Raw genomic sequence first — 16,631 nt, 5'->3', positions numbered from 1 at the left:
CGGCCCCCTCCTGCCTCTGCGTGTTTGCCTGGCGGCGCCCAGCTCCTTGCGTGGCCTCTGCCTTCTTGGCCGCCCCTTCCTTCCAGTGCATGTCGCAACCTGCAATTGCCTCTCCACTGACCGGCCTGTGGCCCCTTGTCTCATCCCCCACGGCCTCTCCAGAGCCTGGGACACCAGACGAGGCATGTGCTTGAGGCCTTGCTACTCTCATTGGTCACTGCACGGAGGCAGTGGAGCTACGTGGCGTTCCAGACAGAGGTGAGTGAAAGGGCCCTGGCAGGCTTCTGGGGTCTGTGGGGTGTTGGAGGTTATGTTAGGGAGATGCCGAGGCCCCCGGTGAGGGAGGGCACGGGGGTCCCCGCAGGAGGGAGCTCGCCGCGGCACCGACTGCCCGGACCCCTCCCGCTGGCTTTCGTTTTCAGGGTGGACCGTCCGGGCATCCGCACCAAGCGGCGAAAGCAAACTCCGCTTCCAGGCAATGATGCAAAAGTACATGTTTAATATCAAAAGCTATTTCAAGTATCATTGATCGTGACTATGCTGGAGGGCAGGTTCTAGGATGTTCTTGCCAGGAACAACCCTGGAGTCTCTGGCCTGTGTCCAGGGAAGGACGTTAATGCTGGAGACCGAAGTCTCCCGGTCCCCAGGGCCCGGGGGGTCCTCACAGCCCCTCGGAAGGGACATCTGACCCGGAGCAGCCCCCCAGAGGCCAGGTGGAAGGCCGCCCCCTCTCTCCAGGGCCCCGCCGGGGGGTGGACCGCTGGGCGGGGGTGGACCGCTGGGCGCAGCTGGCCCGGTAGGCCTGAGTGGCGCCCCGGCCACCCAGCCCTGGCGGCCGGCCCAGCAGGCCTAGACGCTGGACTTGGCAATGATCTTCTCCAGCAGGTTCATCATGCGCTCCTGCAGCTGCAGGCTCTGCACCTGCAGCACGTGCTGCTGGTCCAGCACGCGGCGCGCCTCGCGGCAGGTCTCCTCCACGGCGCGGCTCAGCCTGCGCTGCTCCTCCAGCATGGCCTCCAGCAGCCGCAGCTTCTTCTTCTGCAGGTGGCCGCTCTGCACCTTGCGCTTCTTCACCGGCCGCTCCTCTGACCTGGAAGGACAGCGCCGCTGGGGACGTGCGGGCCAGGGCCTGCGCACTAGGGCCCCGCCCGACCCTCCCAACCTCCTCATTGGACGAATAGAGAAGCGAGGCCCCTGGGGAGTCAGGTCACCAGCTCAGGCTCTCACGGTCCATGTGTGGAGGGGGGCCCAGAGCCCACCCGCCCATGGCAGTGAGAGAGTAGCGGGGTCATGGGCACTGCGTCCTTTGGGACCCAGGGTCAAGGATGATCTCCACCCCTGTGCTCTGGAAAGGGCGGGTGTACCAGACTGCAGTGGGCACACCCTGCCACAAGGGCAGGCGAGGGGCCCAGCCCCCGTTGGGTCCCAGGGGCGGAGAGGCCACCCCCAGGGAGAGGTGAAGGCTGGGGTGGGCCAGGGTGCTGGGTAGCGTGTGGCACTCCAGGCCCCTGAAGCCAGAGACCACCAGTCCCTGCCAACCTAGGGCAGATGGAGACACTGAGGTCCCAGAAGGGAGGGCCTGGGCCCTGGGCCCCTCACGTCCCAGCAGCCTGGAGCTGGATGGCACACCTTGGGGCAGGCCGGCAGGGGGACAGGCACTGGGGGCGGGGCCTGTAAGAGGCCTGGGCTTCCTCCCCAGGACCTCGAGCCCCTGGTAGAAGCAGGAGGCCCGGGCAGCCCAGCCCTGTGCTGTGCCCCGGGCTCTCTGCTGTTGGGGCGGTGGCCAACCCTGGTCTCACCGGCCGCACTGAAGAGCAGGGAGCTGCCAGATCCCACCAGACCCCAGCGCCCTGCCCTGGCGCCCGCCCACCCCGGCCCACACTCCATGCTCAGAACAGAGCAGGTGACCAGCCAACCCTAGCAGGAGGACAGTGGAGCTCTGGGCTCGAGCAAGGGGTGCAGTCCCACGTCCCAGCCTGTACAATGCCCCAGGTGGCTGTCTGCGAACTAGGCTCAGTCCATGGGACAACTGGCTAAAATCTCAGGCCTCCCTGCTAATTCAGTCTGGCCACCAGCAAAGGCGTTTTGTCTGGGGACTTTAATGAGAAATCCTTTCCAGGAAAGGGGCACTGGGTGACTCGAGCAGCAGCCCTGGGGCGGCGGATGTCGGGTTGGAGGGACGTCCCAAGAGATGCCTCCTCACTCCACCTCCCGTCAGACAGACTTGAACACCGGGGCCGGGGAGAGGCCGTGACTCACATCCACATTCTTCCCATTCTGTTCTCCAATTAGCTAACTCCTATTTTACCTTGAAAGCCCACCCAAAAGTACCCTCTTCAAAAGCGCCTTCTTTAAGCTCCCTGCCCCCCACACCGAGGCCCCCATACCCAGGGCGTCCCTCCTGTGTGCTGTCGGGCTCCCAGCTGCTCTGTGAACATCCTGCAGGCACAGCCCTGTGGCCAGCACAGGCCTGGCATGAAGCGTGGGACGGACAGCAGAGGGGACGGAGCATGCCCACTGCAAAAGGTGACGAGGACCTCTGGCGGCTCAGGCCAACACCCTCCCCAGTGCTGAGAGGGCCAGCTGGTGCGTGCAGGGGCAGAGGGGTGTGGGGTCCCGGGCAGCATCTGCCTGGGCATGAGGCAGCCAGGGAGGGCACCCCTGGGTCCAGGCCTGTGGACGCCCCCTCTGTGCCGGGCCCTCTCTCCTGTGGTGCTCCCACCCACCCTCTGAGAAAGGTTCTGGTCTAGCCGCATTTTGTAGGAAGGAGACTGAGGCCAGAGGGGTCAAGGAACCTTCCACACAGCTAAACAGTGATGGAGCTGGGAGACAAACCCGGTCTGTCTGTGGACACTCAAGCCCTGGCTGGGCCGGGCCGGCCTGTCCTTGGAGGGACCTGCACACCACCTCGGCCTCTGCCGCCGCCGCCGCAGCTGCTCCGCGCCACTCCCAGCCCCTTTCTCCTGGCCCCCGTTCGGGGGTGGGGACGGGCTGAGGCACCCGCGGCGTCAGGAGAAGGAAGAGTGAACACACACTACCTGAACTTAAGGGACAGTAAGCTGGAGGAGCTGTCGGAGTGATCGTCCTCGAAGCGGCCTTCGTAGGAGCACTGGTTATACGGGAAGTACAGAGGGGTGGACTTAGCAGGCGGCGACAGGGACGCCTCGGTCTGGGACGTGGAGGGCCCCGGCTGCTGGCCGTCCGGCAGTTTGCCATCACAGGACTCAGGGACCTTGGCCAGAATCCTATCAATGGCTAGGTAATAGGGCCAGTCAGGCGGGACAGACTCGCTATCTGTCATGCATTTTAATTTCCTGAAACGAGAGACACAAGAGCCAAGGGTGAGAAGCGGAGCTGGCCCCGGCCCGTCCCGCGTAGCCACAGCAGAGGGGCACGCAGGCTCCGGGACCCGGGGGAGAGCCATGCCAGCACGGGCGGGAGCCACTCTGGGCCGCACGGGCCTCCCCAGGAAAGCTGGCCAGGCTCCAGGCTCAGGACGACCGTGGACTTGGAAGGAGGTCAGGCTTCAGGCCCTGCACAGCCTTCGGTTTCAAAAAGGAAGCATGTGCCCCAGTATTAATGATTCTCTGTAAATGCTGGGGCCCTGGGGCTGACTCCTGTTGTTTTTTTCCTTGCTCTTCTGTGATTTCTAAACTCTCTGCAATGAGCAAATATTGCTTTTTAAATATGCTAACCAGCAATAACAAGGTATTGTAATAAGATATCCAAATATAGTCATAAAATATTGTAGTGTATAACTGGGTTTCCTAGAGAGAACACCTCAGGGAGAGAGAGCCAGGGAGTGTGGCTTCAGTGTCCACAGCCTGAGTGCGTCACACCTCCACCACCTTGCTGTGCGACCTTGGGCAGGTTCCTTAGCCTCTCTGAGCCTCTATTTTCATGTCAGTAAAATGGGGATGATCAAAGTGAGCCCCTCTCACGGCTGTCCTGAGGATTCAATAAAACAGCAGGCTGGGCCCTGATGTCATTCCTGGCTGACGCTAACAGGACTCTAACCCGGCACGGCTGCCGTCACTCCCGTTAGCCAGAGTGGGAGCCTGGGCTCGGCGCTGGAACCTGCAGCCTGCCTCAGGCAGTGGGGCCGGGCTGCATGGGCCCTTCCCATGTCGCCTGACATCTCACCATCCAGCGCCCCGCACCAAGGGTCTGCACCGTGCAGTTCTGCCCCTCCCGGGCCTCCTCCCACAGACAGCTCCTGCCGCGCTGAGCGGGTAGGCAAGTCCCTGGGCCTCCCCTGGGCCTTCCCATCCTCTGGGAGGCAGGGGCTGGGAAGATGGGGCTCTAGGGCGGCTGGACAATGCTGGCCAGGCCAGAGAAGGAGCCACACGGTGGGGGCGTCTCTGCCTCCTGAGGCCCAGGGCTGCCTGCACACTCCTGCCAGTGCTCGCCTGACGTGGCGAGGCCTCGGAGCTGCAGAGTACCGGGAAGCTGCGGCCCCAGGACCAGCCCCCACCCTCAGAGCTGGGGTCTCCTGCCTCCTATACAGCGTTACCTGCCAGGGTGTGGCCATTGGTCACTGGGAACTGGGAACAATGCGCTGGCCCCCTGAAGGAGTCACCCCACAAACAGGCACAGCCAGAGGGTGAGACGGGGCAAGTGGCAGCCACAGGAGGTGGCTGGCTTTAGGGAGCAGCACCAACTGCCCAGGGGCCCACACACCAGGTGGAATGTTCCCAGCAGAAATCTGGGGACAGGTCATACAGGGAGGGCACAGGCTGCTCTGTGTTCCTGACGTGGGACACACCATTGACCCACCCTGGAGGGCCAGGGCTGTACAGACACTGGCACAGAGAGTGAGGCTTGGTGCCAGGTGTCTATCCCAGCCTCCTCCCCAGGCTCCCCGCTGGCACCTCCGGAGGCCCCGGTCGAGCCAGCCCCCTCCTGGGGGAAATGAGGAAAAGCCTGTTCCCAGCACGGGAGGCCCCCAAATTGTACTCCAGCCAACCATACTTCAGGGAACCCAGCCACCCTCTCAGATATCCTTAGCATGCCAGCCTTAATATATAAAGAGCACTTCTAAAAAAATAAGAGTCTCTGCTGCTATGGGGAGGCTGGGGGATATAGACAAAGAACTAGTCACCCAGTCAAAGCTTTGGCCTGTTAAGGACTATGTGGCCTTGGGCAAGATTCTTTCCCGCTCTGGGCCCCAGTTTCCCCCTTGGTAAACAAAGGTTGACAGTGGCAGCTATGAGGAGTCACGGTGCACAGCGCATGCCAGACTGCAGTGCCTGGAGCGGAGGCCCCCTACCTCCCCGCTGCACCCTCGACTCCTGGGCCTCAGGAATGGAGACAGAATCCCTCCCCTGAGACTCTGGAGAGGGCTTTCAGGATAAATAATGAATAACGCTGCCTGATGCCACTCAGAGCCAGCCGGGGAGGCTGCCTATGGATTCCTGAGTTGGGGGATGGTAGGACGGCCATCGCTGCCCCCACCATCTTTTGAGACCCTTCCTTGGTGCTCCAGGCACTTGAGCGGGGGCTGCAGAGGCCATGGTGGCTGCAGGGACTCCAGGCAGACGTCTGTCCCCACCTGTGCCTCTGCAGACACCCAGACTCACACTCACCCTGAGATCAAGAGTCAGTGGCTCAAATCTACCATCATTTCGCTAAGCGACTCTGATGCCAGCAGACCCCAAGCAGCTGCTTCGGTTCCAGCTTCAGGACACAGGGCTGGGGGTCAAAATGCAGCAATGGGCCTCTGAGCAGGCCAGGCCTGGACCCGCTTAATGTCATAGAAAGTTAAATCAATGCAACCCACAGCAGAGCCGCCAGGGCCTGCTCGTGCCTGGGTGACCAGAGACGTGGGGGCTGCGGCTCCCCCCTGCTTTGCTGGAGGCCAACTCCTCGCCTGTTAGGGGAGCGGGGTCCTTTCCCCACAAAGTGTGACGCAGGTGCCCCCCAGGCAAACCTGCAGGCCCGTCTGTACCAATCTCCCTGCCTCGGGCTCCCCGCCCGAGCTTCCAGCTCCTGCCGCTGCCCTCACTCCCTGCAAGCCCCTCCCCGAACCTGAGACCTTTGCCCTACCATGACCCCGGCCTGCCTGTGCCAGACGGGCTGGGGTTCACCTGCTCCCTCCTGGACGCCAGAGCTGCCCCAGACCTGCACGTGTCTCCAGCCTTCCCCTTGGGCTGCCAGGCGGGGAGGGCCAACCTGGGATGCTGCGGAGACAGAGGTGGTGGCTGGGCCCGGAGACCCCTAGATTGGGAGTCGCTGGGGCCAGGGCCGGGCTCCACCTCTTTCTCCCACAAGCAAGGCCCCACCCATGAGGTGGACAATGTCCTGGCCCCTTGGGCATTTTTTTAGACAGGTTTTTCTCTGTTGCCCAGGCTGGCGTGCAGTGGCCCAATCTCAGCCCTAAACACCCCTCTTCCTGACCCACATACCAGTCGGAGCTGGGCTCTCGGCAGGGGCTCAGTTGATGCTGAAAGTCACAGAGCGTCAGGACCAGACAGGACCAGTCTGGCCTGGGAGCCGAGCCTCCTTTTGGCCTGGGGCCTCAGTTTCCCCCCCTATACAGCAGGACCTCAACACTCCTGCTGAGCGTGGGGGCTTGGTGGTGGGGAAGGCAGTGGCAGCCGCAGTCTCCTGTCTGGGGGAGGGGTGTGCACGTCGAGGGGTGCCGCCTGCATGGGCAGTGCCCAGCCTTGCAGCCATCCTGGCCCAGGCCCCGCAGCAGCCCCGGGCCCAGGGCGTCAAGATCAGCGCAGCCTGCCACTCCTCCACTCTGTGAGCAGCCTCCTGCCCTCCCGGGCCTGGGTCTCCCTGCCCCCCAAGGGCAGGCTGCACGTGGCCTCAGCCCACCAGGCTCTGTCCACACAAGGGCAGGGGAGACCAACGGGCGGGCCGCCTGCTCCGGGACCCGCATGCCCTCCCAGCCTGCCCGGCCACGCCAGGCCCCCGCCCACCTGTACTGGAAGGTCATGTTGGTGATCTTGATCTTGATCTCCTCGCCCAGCCTGCGCTCGCCGGTCATCTCGAAGAGCTTGCTGGCCATCTTCTCGTACACCTTGGCGTTGCGCTTGGTCTGCTTGAGCTCGTCAAAGAACTCCTCCCAGACGAGCATGAGGCCGCGCATCTCGGCGTCGGTCCAGTTGCGGGCCCGCCGGTGCTTCTCTGTCTGAGGGGACACCAGGTAGCCGGGCACTTCGGCAGCTGCCATGCTGGAGGCGCCTGGGGGTTAAAGATCACGCTCAGGCGAGGCCCCGGGCGGGCCCCGCGGACCATGGGCGGGAGGCGCCGCCGGTTGCTGGCTTGCTCGAAGGCAGCTCCGCGCTCAAAATGGGGCCTACATCTGACAGGCAGGAATTTAGTTAAAAGCTTTTAAACGGGAAACGTCATTTTGATGTCACGTTTCCATAGCAACAGAGCAACTGCATAAGCTACAACAACAGAAACCTTTTAACTGAAAGCCCAGGAATCAGGGCCGTGCTGACGGGCCATCAATATTGCAGCAAGCGGCCGGCCCCAAACCCGCGGCCCGACAGGTGGGATCCAGGCGGCCGCCCCCACCTCAGCCTGGCCCAGCCACGCAGGCCAAGACGGGGAGGTGGGGTGGACAGAACAAGGAGAAAGGGGCAAACGCGTGTGGGGAGGGGACAGGGAGGGGGATGGGCAGACGGGGAGAGGAGGCCCCATCGCTGGCCCAGGCAAGGCGGCCACTGGCTCAGAAGGCCCCTGCCAGGCTTCACTGAGGCTGGGCCCTGGGGTCTCGGGGTCCTCACGAGGCCCTCACTCCCCTGTCCTGGCTCTTTCTTCTCTTGCTCTATTTCCCAGACGGCCTGGGCCTTGTGTGGACGCTGGGCGCCCTGCCTGGGGGTGCAGGAAGGGGACATGGACACAGACCTCCAGCACCAGCCAGGCAGGGACAGCACCAGACAGCGGAGGGAGCTCTGTGCCAGAGAGGAGGAGTTTGCGGAGGAGTTTGCCGGGTAAACCCAGAGAGGGCCGGAGGGCACTTCCGGGGAAGAACCAGCCCGCGAGGGCCGCGCAGCAGGGCACAGGCCGGAGCGAGCAGGGAGCTGACGGCAGCCTGACATGGCGTTACATGTGCGGGGTGGCAGGGCAGAAAGGGGGCTGGAGGGCCAGGATGGGGAGTGGGCCTCTGCCTCTGCAGGGCTCAGGGACAGAATGTCAGGGGACCTCAGCCTGGCGAGAGCCTGGGTGCCTTGCAGAAAGTGCCACCTAAGGGCATTGGCATCCAAAATTTAAAAGCTTAAAATCAAGTAAGATTTGAAGATCCCAAGGCAGCTGTGCTGGAGGGGCCATGCTGGACATGGCACCTAGCCTGGATCTGGCGTCCGTGGGCCCAGCACCCTGTCAGTGATCCTGCTTGGCCCCCCAGTGCCCAGGCTGTGGGCAGCAGAGGGACTGCAGGAGCCCATGACCAACCACAGGAGCCTCAGGCCTGAGCCCTGAGCTGCCCCGGGACAGGAGGAGCTGGGCCTGGAGGGGGAGGTGTCTCTGAGCCTCTGCCCATGCCCCTGGCATCCTCTGAGAAAAGCACCACATGGGACCCTGCAGGAGGGGGACAAAGGCTCAACGGGGTGAGGTTCTCGGAGAAGGACAGGGCAGGGCTTGGCTGGGTCCTTGGCCCACTGCAGGTGCCCATCACGGGGAGGGCTGGCATGGGGCTCCCTGGCCCCTGCGGTCAGATGGGGAATGCACCAGGAGGGCAGCCCCTGGGTCTGCTGGGAACCCAGAGGGGCCTCCGTACCCCCTTCACGGAGTTCCTTGGTCATGGCCTGGCCCTGCCCTGTGGGACTGGCTCAGCCCTTTCCTCTCTGGGCCTCAGGAGACACCATCCCTACCGCCTGGCACTGAGGCACAGAGGGGGCCCCAGATCCTCCCCATTCACTGCCAAGGTCAGTCCTTGGCCCCACGGGCTGGCCTGTGGCTCGCTGCTGCCCCTACTTTCCAGTGCGGAGCCTGGGGGCCTGGCACAGAGAGCTCGCGAAGCATTTGCAGAATGAATGACCAGAGGGCCCACCTTCTCCAGGAAGCTCCCCACTTCTCAGGCACAGGGTTTGGCCCTCGTGAGGTCAGGGACCCCTCCTCGTGCCCTTTCCCCAGCCATGGCTCCCAGGGCAGAGGTGGGGTGCTTGGCATCTCCCAGCACCGAGGCACAGCAAGGGCTCTGCTGGAAAAAGCAGGCAGGTGCGGCTCCAGGTCCAGGCAGAGGGCTCTGAATCGCAGCTCTAGCAACTCAGCACACAACCTCAGTCACATCCTTCCCCCGAAGCTCGGTTTCCTCATCGTTACAATGGGGCTAACTGGACCCGGCTGGACAGCCCTTCCAAGGCCATGGGGAGGCCACGGGACCCTACCTACCACTCCCAGCCCCCTTCCACGAATCCGCCTGGGAGCTTCTGGAGAGCACAGGCCTGGCCTGCCTCGGGGGCTGAAGGGGCAGCTGCTGTCAGTGGGCATCACTGGTGTGCTCAGGGCCCTGCAACCAGACAGCCCTAGATGAGCCACATCTGCCGCCACCTGCCTGAGTCCCAGGGCCACTGGGTGGCAGAACCTACCCTGCAAGTGAGCTAAATGCTTGGGTCCAGGCTTCCGAGCAGTGGGCTAAATGCTTGGGTCCAGGCTTCTCAGGCTCAGCATCCCTTGGAAACCCCTCAACTGGGTGGGCTCCGGGACCCTCGCTCTGGGCCTCCAAGGACTAGAAGGAAGGAGGCCAGCAGGCAGAGGGCAGGGCCAACCACACAGCTGCCCCACCAGGAGGGCCCTGGGTCTGTCCTCTGTGGGGAGGGTCTCTGTACCTTGGCACAGCTGCATGGCCTGCTGGACCCTCGGTCACCGTGGGATCAGGAGGCGGAGGGCCCAGGGCTGGGCACCCAGCAGCACCTGCAGGGAGAAGGTCAGGCCTCAGCAGTAGTCCCCGGGGAGAGCCAGGGGCATGCGCAGGAGCCCAGCCTGGCTTTGCTGTGCCCAGGCGAGGTCTGCACTCTCTAGGCCTCATGTTCCCTCTACGCAACAAAGGCGGGGCCCGAGCAGACACTCTTATTCCACTCAGCTGGCAGGAAACCAGGACTGCCCGTGGTGGGGTGGGAGTGCTCCCTCCACAGAAGCCCAGAGTGTTGGCGGACATCCCACCAAGGGGACTGGGCAGCCTCGTGCAGGGCCTGTGATTACGGGTAGATCCCAGCAGTTGAAGAGCTTGGGGTGTGGGCCAGGTGCAGCCCCAGCCAGGAGGCCACAGGGCCCGGGTCAGGGGGGCCCTGAGCACCCCAAGGCACTTGGACTTCTGAGGGCAACGGGGGCTAAGGAGAGGGATGTGGTCAGTGCCGAAGCCAGCTGCGGCAGGGTCAGAGGTCAGGGGGCAGGTGGCCTGTCTGGGGAGGTGAGGGGGCCATGATCAAGACCGGCCTTTCCCAGCAGAGTTCTGGGGGCTGCCCAGCCCAGCGTGGCGGGCAGCAGGCCTGTGGGCCCCATGGCTGGGCACTGCCATCCATTGCTCGTGCCAAGGGCCCTCTGCCTCCGTGGGCAGGCCCCAACCCTGACTCGATGGCTCCACTGACCTCTGTGTGGAAGGAAGAAAACGCTGCACCCATGTGCAGGGCCCCCAAAGGGCACGACTGCAACAGAGGGGGGCCATCCGGGTGGGGACAAGCCATCCGCCCACATGGGAACCAGGCTGCTTGCAGCCTGTGGGAACCATATACAGTCCTCCTGGTTTCCCAGATGATGTCTTGGTCACTCCACAAAGCTGGGTCCACGTCTGTGCCCAAGGGCCCCAGACGACAGACTCGTGCACCCTCAGAGAATGCCTCTGCTGGGCCCCGCTGCCCGGCTGCCCTGGGGGGTGCACCCACACACACCCAGGAACATGGGACCCAGCGTGCAGAAACAGCCCCCACATCCAGTCCCTTTTGGGGTGGCTCCCAGAAAATCTGCAGCCCAACCTGAGACCAGCTAGTACTCACCTCACCCTGGCTGCTTCCCTCAGCTGAATATCATGTTAAAAAGTACCACACACCACATTTGGGAAGCTACTGCAAAATCCTTTTTGGAACAAAGCTGGTTACAGCTAAAAACAAATGCCACTGAAAGCAGAGAACAAACCCCCAGTCCCAGTGAGGGCAGGGGAGAAAGCACACAGCCTGGGGCGTCCGAGCCGCCCCTCTGCTCCCTGGGCAGGGGCGCAGGGCATGCTCTCTGGTGAGGGGGGACAGTCGGGTGGGCCCTTGTCCTCTGCTGAGAGCAGGTCTGCTGTGGTGCTGGAGAGGGACTGCGGGGACGTGCCACAGGCAAGCCACTCACGAGGAGGGGCTGCTTTTTCCACTGGATCTGGGCCCTTTTTCTTTCTGGAAATATCAGCCATGCCAGGTGCGCCACAGGTCTGGCTATCCACACCTACCGGGGGGAAAGGGGGTGCTCCATTTCCCTGAAGTGACCAGAACTTAGGTGGCTTTGAAGGGTGAGGCCATCAGGGGGCCCAGGAGTTGAGTCACCAAAGAGCAGACAGATTCAGCGGCAGTGACGTGTCCCCACCAAACGCTTACGGCAACTGAGGGGACAATCACACCCGGCTGGGCCCGTCCATCAGGTCCCTCTGGCCAAGCATTCACCATCCTTGTTCAGAGAAAGGGGACCCCATGCCTTAGGTGAGCCAGTGGCACAAGCTGCCAGAGTCCCAGAAGGCCCCAAGCACAGTCGTGCCACCTCGCCCATCTCTCCTGGCACCAACCGCACACAGAGCCTGCTCCGCTGAGGGGTGGGAGGATGACTCCTGCCAATTAGCTGGAACCAGATGGGACCCCAGCAAACATTTACTCAATGCTCTGCACCGGTCTGTGGTTTTTGTTTCTGCAGGTTGGTGAGTAAAATATCTACATCCCAAGATTACTACAACTATGAAGGCTCCCCAGGAGAGGCACAGCCAGAGCTTAGAAAGTGCCCCCATTGAGCTGAGCAGAGACTTCCTGGAGGAGGTGGTATTTCAGACGGGAAGAACTTACAAGCCAACATGGACGGAGCCAGGCTCTGCAGACACAGAGGCCCAGGCCAGAGCAGAGGAGGGAAACATCTGCTGCCTCAGGGGCAGCGGGCTACAGCTGGGCCAGGAGTTCAGAGTGCCAACGGCCAAGGAGGCAGAAGGGGTTGGCGGGGCCATAAGAGGACTCAAAAGCCAGCTCGTGCCCCATGTGGGAACACAGCTCTAGTCCCTGTGCTGGCCTTACCACCGCTCCTGCCCTGAGCCAAATGTGGAATCATTTGTAAGGGCTCAAATCCTGAGGCTTCCGTGTAATTAGCACAGGTCGCTGGATCACGAAAGCTTTGGCAGCCACATCTGCAGGGCAGGAAGACCACGGTTTGTGTGGTTTGTGTTGCCCATGCGGGAAGCACTCTCCTCAAACAGGTCTAGGTGCTCAATAAGCAAAGCAAGCCTTGTACAGCAGCAATTCATGGTTTAATTTTTTCCTTTAATTTGTATGTACAATGTTTGCAGCAGATAAAAAAAAATTAAAATATACATCTCGTGTCAGTCCTTCCCTTTCCTGCCGGAAGCACATGGTCAGGGCTCCGGGCTGCCCATCACAGCCCCGCTGGCTCCCGGCCACTCTGCCTGCAGCACGAAGCAGGAGACCTGGGCAGGAGGCCCCACTAGGGTCAGAGCCAGCCACCGTGGGCAGGTCCGTGCTGGCTGCGATCCTCCGAGGCCGCTGGTCACCACCCGTGTGCAGCAGGAGCCTTTGCTCCCAGAAACAAGTGAAGAGAGGGGTTTCCTTCAACGGCATTAGCACGTGACAGGCAAGCAGGGAAAGAGTGCCCCTGCACCTTCCTGGTGGCCTTCAGCTGTCACATGGCTCTCTGGGCAGGTCTCTCATCCCAGCAGTACCAGGCCCAGGAGGGGAGTGGCCCCTTCTCGCCCCAGCCATCCCGAGCTCCACTGAGCCCTGGCAGCTCTCGAGGTCTTCTTTTTCCCCGTTCACACACGCTGCCCCACCGGAGAACAACTCCAAGTCCACCCCGGCCAGCAGCTGCGGTCCTGGCACCCACCGCACAGGAAGGGAGGGAGGGACAAACCCGAGTGAGCATGTTCGCTAGGGAGGGTGCTCACAGGTGGCACAAGACTAACTCCACTCCCCCAACACACAGTACCAAGCTCACTCCCGCCCCCGAAACGGTTATTGCTGCGTTCAGGATCTGTGCCCCCGAGCTGGACAGCAGGGCTCGTCGCTGCCCCACCAGGAGGAGCTGCTCACTCTGAGGCTCTGAGATAACCCCGGCAATGCAGGTGCTGAGGGGCGTCCTTTAGGGTACAGAGCCTTCTCTGACGCTACATTCTGGGTGTCTGCACGGTGTTTCAGCTTCGCGCTTTCCTCCTGAAAGGGCACATGTGCTGGCAAAAATGAGAGAGAACAGCATAAAGGGCACTTGGCAGCCGGAAACGTCACCTACGTACACCCAGACGGGCCAGCAGGGGAAGGGAGGCACGCGGCTTAAATGCATTGCCGAATAATTCTACCCTGGTTTCATCAAAATCTTTCCTGATGTTCCCACCAGAAAAACAAAAACAATCCCCTACCTCCCCCTGCAAAAATCTTGACAACCAAATTAATGACATTTTCAACAAAACGCGTTTGATAATATGATTGGTACTTGCCATGGACTTTTTGGAACTTGACCAAGTCTTAGTCCCTTCTGCAGAGAGTTGATAAGGTGGACTATTTCTCCAGCAGGATTTCAATGAGCAGTGAATGGCCCGACTTTCAGCGAGTCCCATTTAGATGTGAGTCACACAGTGACTTCACGTGGCAGGTCTGAGAAAAGTCAACCTCCAGGAAAACTGACATGGGCCTTCGTAGCGGCCTTGCATATTTGTCTTGAGATGTGTGTATGGGTGTAAATACAAAAGTATAGATATATGTATATAAGCACATGCATGTATACTCACGCATGAGTCAAGTTATTTTACTTAGAAACGCATATTCATTTCTGGAACACACAAGCAGGTCTTTGGGCTGGTACCGACTGCCAGAGCAGGGCTCCAAGCCCCTTGCTGAGGACTGTTTTAGATCACACTGTAAACAAGAGGCCAATTAAACTCTATGTTGAGGCCAGCAATACAAATTCTAAGGGGAATGGCTCCAAATTTACATTCACAGTGTTATTTCTCACAAATGTAAACATCTAACCAGGAACAACCTCGGCCCGTGATACTTGTGTCTCAGAGCTGCTGCGATAGCCTGGGGTGGGGCAGCAACAAGGTCTGAGAACTTTCCCACCATTCACAAACATTCAAGCAGGCTTTCTATGGGAACAGCCGGGATGAGAAATGGGAGACCCAGACTTGTGCAGAAGAATGGTAACTTTCTTCTTATTAGAATTCAGTAGCTTCCCTTAAGGTCCTCCTCAAAAACTGGATCCATTTCCACCATTCGTGCCACCCCCGACACTAGGACGAGCCCGTGCTGGCTTGGAGGGGCCTCTGCTGGAAGCCGGCAGGAAAGCCGCACACAGGCCTGGTGGAGGCTGCTCTGAGGAGGGACTCCCATGGGCTCCCCCGTGTGCGTGGCAGCAGACCACCCTGCATCCCAGCTGCCTTCCAACTGCCATAGCAGGAGAGGGATAGATGGAAGCTAAGGGGTCTCAAGGCAGCACCTACACAGACTTTGGAAAACAGCTCCAAAATTATCTCCACTTACCATGTTAAATACCCAAACATCAACATCCATGACTGAACCGACCCGCACGATGTCACCAACCCAGCCGGGGCTGCCTCCAGGGGTGGAGGAAGCAGAGCCCCCACCCATCTCACGGCCAATGGCAGGCGCAACTTCCCCGTCCAGCTTCTACATCAAGGGCAACGCTACCATCCAGGACTCGCTTCCATTTTGGTAACTTGACTACTTTGGGCCTGGAAACAGCTCTTGATGGGGCCATGGTGCTGACCTGGGCCGTGAGCTAAGCAGCCCTCTCCCCTCCCCGTCCGCACTCCATTCCTGCCCTTGGATTGAGCCCCACCCCTGGGGCTCCAGTGGGCACAGATCTGCACTCTCCTGACTAAAGATGTGAGCTGAAAAAGGGCAGCGGCTGCTGTGCTTTGTCACTAACGGCTGCCAAGACACCAAGCTTTGCTCTTGACTAAGAGGAGCTTGGATAAAATGCAGGTCAGCCACCCTTGGGGCTGCCAGGGCCAGGCACACATCCATGGGGTGGCAGATCCCAAACAGGCTAGCCAGCACTGGGGGCAGACCCCAGCCCAGGGCCAGCATCTCCAGACACAACAGAGGCTGCTCATAGTCATGTGACAGGAAAGCCACCATCTCTCACTTCACTGGTGGGTGGACAGTTGTCTGTGCCTGAGAGTACTGTGGGGAGCCGTCCCCCTACACACTAGGTGGTGGAGGGTGCTCCTTAATCCTCACTGGGGGCCCTAGGGAGGACTCCTGCCGTGGACACCCGAACACTGACACCTCTCTACATGCCAGTTACATGTGAACGCATACGAAGGGGACATGTGCTGCAGAAACACCAGCGGGTGCTCAGGAGGGCTGTGTGAGTGGCTAGGGAGGGAGTTGTGGCCAGAGGGGCCCTGTCCACTGCCACAGATGCTGTTGCATGCAGCACAGGCCTTGTAATTTACATACTTTACACGGGCATAGAAAGAGTTACATTAAAATTAATATCTTTACTGATATAATTAAATTTTAAATCCTGAGAAGAAAACAGAGAAAAGGAGAATGGCGCTGGGTGTGTGGTGCTCCCAGCCACTGGCCCAGCATGCACTGCAGCTTCTGTGCATCCAGACGCTGGGTGTGGTACACACACCCTGCTGGGGACAGGCAGGGCAGTGCTCCCAAAGCCTGTTGGGGACACGCAGGGCAGTGCTCCCAAAGCCTGCTGGCAGAGCCTTCCGCCGGCAGGACAGCAGAGTGGCTGTCCTGTAGGAGGACTGTAGTCCCAGATGCAAGGGCAGCTGCAACCTGGTGCCGACCAAAAGGTGAGCATTAGGAGAAAGGCCTGCTCCACCAGCATCCCTAGCAGCTGCAGCCTGAGGGCCAGCAACATAGCCGCTCCTGAGCTCTGGAAGGCCCTGGGCTCAACCCCCCCCAGACCACAGCCATTCCCTGCCCAGCCACCTCACTGCGAAGAGCACTTCTGCCACGTGGCAAAGACACGCACACTGCCTGGCCACCCATGGCGTGAGCGGAAGCCTGTGGTGACCGAGCCAGCCGGTGGAGGCAGGCGCTTGGCACAGGCTCCCGGAGGCTTCAGCACCAGTCGCCACTGCGTCACAGCCTCTCCAGCACGGGCTCAGCAGGTGGCGACCTTGTGGACATTTCGCAAACAAGTCAGCAGCCGGTGGTATGGGCTTCCTGGAGCTGCGACCACCTCAAACACAGACTGGAAGGCCCTGCGGTCGAGCTCCTCTTCTATCTGGTGTCGGTAAAAGTCTGTGGCCACCAGGCAGAAAAGGTTCACGTCCACCTGCTCCAACTTGCCCATTCTGCTGACGACGTGTGGGAGGCTGGCGGGGAGTTAAGGGAGAAGCCGGCAAGTAAGGGGAAAACTGCCTCCCTGTCCTGGCTGGGGAGATCCTCTCCCAGCACAGCCGAGAGTAGGCCCAGGGAGGCTTGAGAGCCACCAGAGCATGAGGG

The 16,631-nt window shown here is 61.0% G+C and overlaps 2 protein-coding genes across 2 annotated transcripts in view; both read right to left on the bottom strand.

The window, feature by feature from the left end:
* Positions 1–849: 849 nt before the first annotated feature.
* Positions 850–9,814, bottom strand: MSANTD1 (Myb/SANT DNA binding domain containing 1). Its single transcript, XM_069496278.1, has 4 exons — positions 9,786–9,814; positions 6,927–7,191; positions 3,039–3,314; positions 850–1,090 (listed from the first exon to the last, which is right to left on the bottom strand). The coding sequence occupies exons 1-4, from the start codon at positions 9,799–9,801 to the stop codon at positions 850–852; spliced, it is 798 nt and encodes a 265-aa protein (XP_069352379.1). The 5' UTR covers positions 9,802–9,814.
* Positions 9,815–12,440: 2,626 nt separating this feature from the next.
* HTT (huntingtin) overlaps positions 12,441–16,631 on the bottom strand; it is a 152,674-nt gene continuing 148,483 nt past the window's right edge. Inside the window, exon 67 of the mRNA XM_069496156.1 lies at positions 12,441–16,501. Coding sequence (XP_069352257.1) covers positions 16,288–16,501 — 214 coding nt within the window. The 3' untranslated portion in view covers positions 12,441–16,287. The remainder of the gene's footprint in view (positions 16,502–16,631) is intronic.

Source organism: Eulemur rufifrons, chromosome 20, assembly GCF_041146395.1.
Source record: "Eulemur rufifrons isolate Redbay chromosome 20, OSU_ERuf_1, whole genome shotgun sequence".
Classification (NCBI taxonomy): domain Eukaryota; kingdom Metazoa; phylum Chordata; class Mammalia; order Primates; family Lemuridae; genus Eulemur; species Eulemur rufifrons.
Note: the sequence above shows the minus strand (reverse complement) of the source record. Positions and strands in the feature narration are given on the sequence as shown.

What these genes read in the sequence shown, in the direction of transcription:
- MSANTD1 (XM_069496278.1), bottom strand. An exon ending in AACATGACCTTCCAGTACAG is followed by an intron (nt 3,315 to 6,926) that starts GTGGGCGGGGGC and finishes CTCTCGTTTCAG; the next exon opens with GAAATTAAAATGCATGACAG. An exon ending in TTACTGTCCCTTAAGTTCAG is followed by an intron (nt 1,091 to 3,038) that starts GTAGTGTGTGTT and finishes CTGTCCTTCCAG; the next exon opens with GTCAGAGGAGCGGCCGGTGA.